Source organism: Martes martes (assembly GCF_963455335.1).
Source record: "Martes martes genome assembly, chromosome: 12".
Lineage (NCBI taxonomy): Eukaryota > Metazoa > Chordata > Mammalia > Carnivora > Mustelidae > Martes > Martes martes.
Genome location: NC_137900.1, coordinates 23,250,901 through 23,258,640, shown reverse-complemented (window position 1 = coordinate 23,258,640; position 7,740 = coordinate 23,250,901). Strand labels below are relative to the sequence as shown.

The window sequence follows — 7,740 nt, the reverse complement described above, 5'->3', positions numbered from 1 at the left end:
TTTTTAAAAAGATTTTATTTATTTATTTGACAGAGATCACAAGTAGGCAGAGAGGGAGGAAGGAGGCTCCCTGCTGACCGGAGAGCCCAATGCGGGGCTCGATCCCAGGACCCTGAGATAATGACCTGAGCCGAAGGCAGAAGCTTAAACCACTGAGCCACCCAGGCGCCCTGGATTACATTTTTTTAAAAATAGACTTTATTTTTTAGAACATTTCAAGGTTCATGGCAACATTGTGGCAAAAATACAGAGATTTCTCCCGAGATCCCCTGTCCTCAGCACGTGCACAACTTCCCTATTATCACCATCCCTGAACAGAGTGAAGTACATTTGTTACAGTCAATGAATCTGCAATGACCCATCATTGTCACCCAAAGGCCATAGCTGACATCAAGGTTCTTTCTTGGTGTTGTACATTCTATGGGTCTGGACAAATTTATGACATGTATCCACCATTACAATGTCACCCAAAGAGTTTCATTGCCCTAAACGTCCTCTGTGCTTCCCCTATTCACCTTCCTGCCCTCACAGCCTCTGACAACCACTGATCATTTTACCGTCTCCACAGATTTGCCTTTTCTAGAATGTCACATATCTAGTTGCAATCCCACAGTATGCAGCCTTTTCAAATTAATGTCTTTCGCTTGGTAATACGCATTTCAGTTTCCTTCATATCTCTCCATAGCTTCTTAATGCATTCTATTTTAGAGTTGAATAGTATTCTATTGTCTGGATATACAACAGTTTATTTATCCATTCACTACTGAGGCTCATTTGGCTTCTTCCTAGTTCTGGCAACTCTGAATAAAGCTGCTGTAAACATCTACATGCAGGTATCTGTGTGGAGATAAGTTTTCCACAACTTGGGTCAATACCACGGAGTACAGTTGTTCAATCTCATTTAGTTTTGTAAGAAACTGTCTTCTGAAGTGGCCACACCCTTTCGCATTCCCCCCCAGTGAAGAACAAGAATTCCTGTAGCTCCACAACATGGCTAGTATTCGGTGTTGTTGGTGTTTTGGGTCTGGGCCATTCTGATAGGTGTGTAGTGCCAACTCGTTTAATTTGCATGTGGGGCTCCCTGCTCAGTGGGGAGCCTGCTTCTCCCTTTCCAGCTCCCCTGTGCTTGTGTTCCATTTCTTGTTATCTTCTCTGTCATAAATAAATAAAATCTTCCAAAAAAATAATTTGCATTTCCCCAATGCCGTACAACATGGAGCATCTTTTCATATGTTCACTTGCCATCCGTATGTCTTCTGTGGTGAGGTGTCTGTGAAGGTCTTTGGCCCATTTCAAAAATTAGATGGTTTGTTTGTTGCTGTAGTGGACTATTTATTTCCCAGTCTGTGTCCCATGGAATTCAGTTCCTTGACATGTCTATGCTGTGAAAAAGAACATTCCATGGTCAGGTGCGCTTGGGGAATTCTAAAGTAAACAGAGCTGAATAGTTTCTTTTCAGCACAACTTCTCAGACCCTTAATATCCTAACGTGTGGGGTGTGTTCCAAGTCAGGAAATTGGTAAGCCAGGTCTCTCTGAGAGATTGGACCCCCGTTTTTGCTCAGGAACTTGAGAACATCGAGGAACACCAGATGCTGGCAAACTACTTTTATATCGTTCAGTTCCATTGTTTTGATGGTAGCTATATGGAGACATTTTTATTTATGTGCTAGTTTCTACATCAGTTTAGGGGGGTATAAATAAAGGTATGCCACTCAGTCAAAACTATGACTGTACATACCAGAGTCTTCCCAAATTTGGAAACTTTCTGTTAAGAGTATTAACCACCCAGAAGAGGAAGGAACAAAAGGTCCCGGACCCCAGGCTCTGATGGGGCGGGACCCGGAGCCTCGGTGCAGGTCAGGTAGAGGAGCATCTTCTCTCAGCGCAGGTTGCGGCCTTTGTTGACAGCATGTCGTCCATCTTGCCATTCACTCCACCGGTTGTGAAAAGGCTGCTGGGATGGAAGAAATTAGCTGGTGGATCTGGAGGAGAAGGTGGAGGTGAGCAGAATGGACAAGAAGAAAAGTGGTGTGAGAAAGCAGTTAAAAGTTTGGTGAAGAAGCTAAATAAAACAGGACGATTAGATGAGCTTGAGAAAGCCATCACCACTCAAAATTGTAATACTAAATGTGTCACCATACCAAGCACTTGCTCTGAAATTTGGGGACTTAGTACACCAAATACGATAGATCAGTGGCATACCACAAGCCTTTAGCTTCTCTGAACAAACCAGGTCTCTGGATGGCCATCTACAAGTGTCCCATCGGCAAGGACTGCCACACGTGATATATTGCCGATTGTGGCACTGGCCTGACCTTCACAGTCACCATGAGCTCAAAACAATCGAAAACCGTGAATATGCTTTTAATCTTAAAAAGGACGAAGTATGTGTAAATCCTTACCACCACCAGAGAGTTGAGACACCAGTTCTTCCTCCTGTACTGGTGCTGCAGCATACTAAGATCCTAACAGAGCTGCCTCCTCTGGACGATTATACCCACTCCATTCCAGAAAACACTAATTTCCCAGTGAGAATTGAGCCACAGAGTAATTACGTCCCAGAAACGCCACCTCCTGGATATATCAGTGAGGATGGAGAAACAAGCGATCAGCAGTTGAACCAAAGTATGGATACAGGATCTCCAGCAGAACTATCTCCTACTACTCTTTCCCCCGTTAATCATAGTTTGGCCTATTATGAATTAAACCAGAGGGTTGGTGAGACCTTCCACGCATCACAGCCCTCACTCACTGTCGATGGTTTCACAGATCCATCCAATTCAGAGGGGTTCTGCTTAGGGTTGCTCTCCAATGTCAACCGAAATGCGACTATAGAAATGACAAGAAGACATATAGGAAGAGGAGTGCGCTTATATTACGTCAGTGGAGAAGTTTTTGCCAAGTGCCTAAGTGATAGTGCAATCTTTGCGCAGAGCCCCAACTGTAATCAGAGATACGGCTGGCACCCCGCAACCATGTGTAAAATCCCACCAGGCTGTAATCTGAAGATCTTCAACAACCAGGAATTTACTGTTCTTCTGGCTTAGTCTGTTAATCAAGGTTTTGAAGCCGTGTATCAGCTAACTAGAATATGCACCATAAGAATGAGTTTTGTGAAAGGGTGGGGAGCAGAATACCGAAGGCAGACAGTAATGATCACTCCTTGCTGGATTGAGCTTCATCTGAATGGACCTCTACAGTGGTTGGACAAAGTATTAACTCAGATGGGATCCCCTTCAGTGCGTAGCTCGAGCATGTCATAAGGCTTCGTCACCACTCAAGTCCCATCAAAAGACTCAATGTACCAACTCTTCTGTCATAGTATTTGTGTGTGGTCCCCATGGACTGTTCACTGTCCAAAAATCCAAGAGAGAAAACAGCACTTGAGGTCTCACCCATTAAAGCACCTTGTGGAATTGGTTTCCTATATTCGAATATTAGATGGGAAAAGTAGTGTCTAGAAATACCCTCCCATACAGGAGAAAGAGAAGATTTTAAAGACTTAACTGATGTCTTGTTGGGCATAAAACCGAGTGTCCCACAGGTTTGTTAATACCAGTTGTAGCTCTGTGTACAGGTAATGTGTCATGATCCAGCATCACAGTACTGTGCTGTTCATATACACGTTTAGTTTGCATAAATTAGGTGTGTGTGTGTGCTGCTTCTTGAATTAGGCAAGCCTTTATAAAGTTACAGTACCTAATCTGTTATTCCCACTTCTCCGTTATTTTTGTGTGTCTTTTTTAATATATAATATATATCAAGATTTTCAAATTATCATTTAGAAGCAGATTTCCCTTGTAGAAAAACTAATTTTTCTGCCTTTTACCAAAAATAAACCCTTGGGGGAAGAAAAGTGGAAAAAAAAAAAAAGAACATTAACCACCCCTTAGGTCCAGCTCATGTCTGGACCTCCATGAAACCTTTCTTGATGTTGATGGTCTACATTGAGCTCTCTCTGAACTGCTTTGACCCTTTAGTTTTATCTACACAATTTACCTCCACATATGCGTCCCCTTCATAGTCTTCCTTATCCCGTATTTGATGATCTCATCTCTCAGTAGCATTCACTTCTTCTGGAATGTGCCTTATATTACTGCGGACTGTCATACACAAGGCCCACAGATGGATTTTAATTAAAACTCAAATAATTGTTTCTTTCCTAGCCCCTTCCCTCCCTCTTTCCTTCCTTCCTTCTATCCCTCCCCTTCTGATTAAATATGTGTTAATTGAAAGCATCACAGCTCCTTCTATTTTCCAAGTGGATCACAGTAGTGTAAAATTAGATCAGCTAGCTTCTCATAGACATTACAAACTGTTTAAGCACACCAACACTCAGGTATTTCTAAGGCTCAAACTTCACAATACCTTCACATTATGCCTCATGGCCTTCTTCGCAAATGACCGATAGGCTGTATACCAGCCAAAATAGCAGAGAAAAATTGATTTAATGGTGACTAAATGCATTGTATTTGGACAGCGAAATAAACCATTTTAAAATATGATTGCACAAGACAAACTTATACGCAGCATAGCAAATGTTTCCTATATCATGGCCTGCTCTTGGAGTGTTCTGTCATTTTAAATAGCATGAGCCAGGTGGATTTCTTGGTATTCCCATTACAGTACAGATATAACACACCAGATATTTGTCAGAAATCTGTCATCAGGGAAACTCAGGCCTTTCTCTCTCTTAGCTAGCAGAAACTGGGAGGTCTGTACGAATGAGTAACCTAGATGCAGGAACTACCAAAATACCTGAATTGGAAATGATTCACATGATTGGAAAAGGCTCAGTAATTGCTTTTATTTATCAGAGATAGTCACTGTTAAAAGCAATCATAAAAGGTACTAAACACCAATCAATTATACTCTGAAAACAAGTGAATTCTGAATACACTGTTAAAAAAAAAAAAAGAATTGCACAATTTTATCCACAACATTATTGAGAGTACTGCTCTGATGGTACAGACCATACTGTCTTGCACTGAATTTTGAGGCCAAGCATCTTTCAACATCTATTAAGTAAGGACTGAATTACTCATCAGAGAATGGACAGAATTAACCTTGTCGTTAATTATTACTACGACGGTTTTGTTTAAAGTAATTGTTCACGATTTTATGTTGAAGGACAATTTCAAGAATAATGGCATGCAAAATACACTTTTAAAGAAAGCTCTCATCATCTTATTGAACACACGATGTGTTTATCATGGAGGAAGGCCATTAATTAAGTACCTAAAAATAGATAGCAAGATGCTGCTGGGCAAGGACATTCCTCCATAGTTATAAGCATGAAATACCTGAATAAAGCATTTGTTAATTGGCATTGAAGGGTTGTGTTTCACCTATTAAGATAATAAGGATGTAAATCTCAAAGACCCACTTGTGAGCAGCTGGCAGTAGAAGTTTCCCATGAGTCACTCAAGTGGTCCATGGATGACTCTTCATCAACCTGCCTTCCCTGCAGGTGTTCAAACCAGTCGATAGTGATGGGGATGTGGCCCATCCCCCTTTTTTTAATAGGCAAACTTATATATTGCCTTTTACCTTACATCTTGACCCCACAACAAGAGGACAGGAGTAGGCCTCCAGTTTCTGTTCTAACAACACCTCTTACAGAATCAACATTTGATCAGCAGTCATGACAGCTGAGGTCTTCTCTTTCCCTATTTTATGTTTTCTCCTGCAAAACGTTTCTTTCAGGCCTGCAGGCTGGACATGAAGGGAGACATCAGAGGGTTGTCTTGAGTCCCTGATGGCCCTGTGGCAAGTGTGGTGAAACATGAAAGCAGAGTCATCGTTATTATGGTGGCATGACCTTGTCATCCTCACAGTTTGCGTGAGTCTCCAAAGCGTGGTGATGCCATTTAACATTGTGAAAAAAAGAAGGATCAAGAGAAAAAGTCTACTAGAAGCATCTTCCCGGACAAGAAGGGTCATTTGGCCAAGGATCTCGACAGAGGCACAGCCACCACGAGAACCACATGCTCCAGGGTGTTGCTCCTAACTCCAGAGGCCTAAGAGAGGGAGTGAGGGGTGGGGGTGCGTTCTGATTGGCTTTTTTTTTTTAATTTTTTATTTCTTTTCAGCATTAACAGTATTCATTGTTTTTTTCACCACACCCAGTGCTCCATGCAATCTGTGCCCTCCCTAATACCCACCACCTGGTTCCTCCGACCTCCCACCCCACACTCCTTCAAAACCCTCAGGTTGTTTTTCAGAGTCCATAGTCTCCCATGGTTCACCTCCCCTTCCAATTTCTCTCAACTCCCTTCTCCTCTCCATCTCCCCTTGCCCTCCATGTTATTTTTTTATGCTCCACAAATAAGTGAAACCATATGATAATTGACTCTCTCTGCTTGACTTATTTCACTCAGCATAATCTCTTCCAGTCCCGTCCATGTTGCTACAAAAGTTGGGTATTCATCCTTTCTGATGGAGGCATAATACTCCATAGTGTATATGGACCACATCTTCCTTATCCATTCGTCCATTGAAGGGCATCTTGGTTCTTTCCACAGTTTGGCAACCGTGGCCATGGCTACTATAAACATTGGGGTACAGATGGCCCTTCTTTTCACTACATCTGTATCTTTGGGGTAAATACCCATTAGTGCAATTGCAGGGTCATAGGAAAGCTCTACTTTTAATTTCTTGAGGAATCTTCACACTGTTCTCCAAAGTGGCTGCACCAACTTGCATTCCCACCAACAGTGTAAGAGGGTTCCCCTTTCTCCACATCCTCTCCAACACATGTTGTTTCCTGTCTTGTTAATTTTGGCCATTCTAACTGGTGTAAGGTGGTATCTCAATGTGGTTTTAATTTGAATCTCCCTGATGGCTAGTGATGATGAACATTTTTTCATGTGTCTGATAGCCATTTGTATGTCTTCATTTGAGATCAGGAACACGACAAGGATACCCACATAATATTAGAAGTCCTAGCAACAGCAATCAGACAACAAAGAGAAATAAAAGGTATCCAAATTGGCAATGAAAAAGTCAAACTCTCTCTCTTCACAGATGACATGATTCTTTATATGGAAAACCTGAAAGACTCCACCCCCTAACTTCTAGAACTCATACAGCAATTCAGTAACGTGGCAGGATACAAAGTCAATGTACAGAAATCAATGGCTTTCTTATACACTAACAATGAAAATACAGAAAGGGAAATTAGAGAATTGACTCCGTTTACTATAACACCAAGAACCATAAGATACCTGGAATAAACCTAACCAAAGAGGTAAAAGATCTCTACTCAAGGAACTACAGAACACTCGTGAAAGAAATTGAAGAAGACACAAAAAGATGGAAGACCATTCCATGCTCTTGGATCGGAAGAATAAACATTGTTAAAATGTCTATACTGCCTAGAGCAATCTATACTTTTAATGCCATTCTGATCAAAATTCCACCGGTATTTTTCAAAGAGCTGGAGCAAATAATCCTAAAATTTGTATGGAATCAGAAGAGACCCCGAATTGCTAAGGAAATGTTGAAAAACAAAAATAAAACTGGCGGCATCACGTTACCTGATTTCCAGCTTTACTACAAAGCTGTGATCACCAAGACAGCATGGTACTGGCATAAAAACAGACACATAGACCAGTGGAACAGAGTAGAGAGCCTGGATATGGACCCTCAACTCTATGGTCAAATAATCTTTGACAAAACAGGAAAAAAATATCCAGTGGAAAAAAGACAGTCTCTTCAATAAATGGTGCTGGGAAAA

The 7,740-nt window shown here is 41.5% G+C and overlaps 1 protein-coding gene across 1 annotated transcript; it reads left to right on the top strand.

Moving 5' to 3' along the window:
• Positions 1–1,911: 1,911 nt before the first annotated feature.
• Positions 1,912–3,265, top strand: LOC308353058 (mothers against decapentaplegic homolog 2-like; the record flags this gene model as incomplete). The annotated part of the gene is given in 3 exon segments (XM_080819656.1): positions 1,912–2,213; positions 2,215–3,046; positions 3,050–3,265. Coding segments are annotated over 3 exon segments (1,350 nt in total).
• Between the last annotated feature and the right edge of the window lie 4,475 nt (positions 3,266–7,740).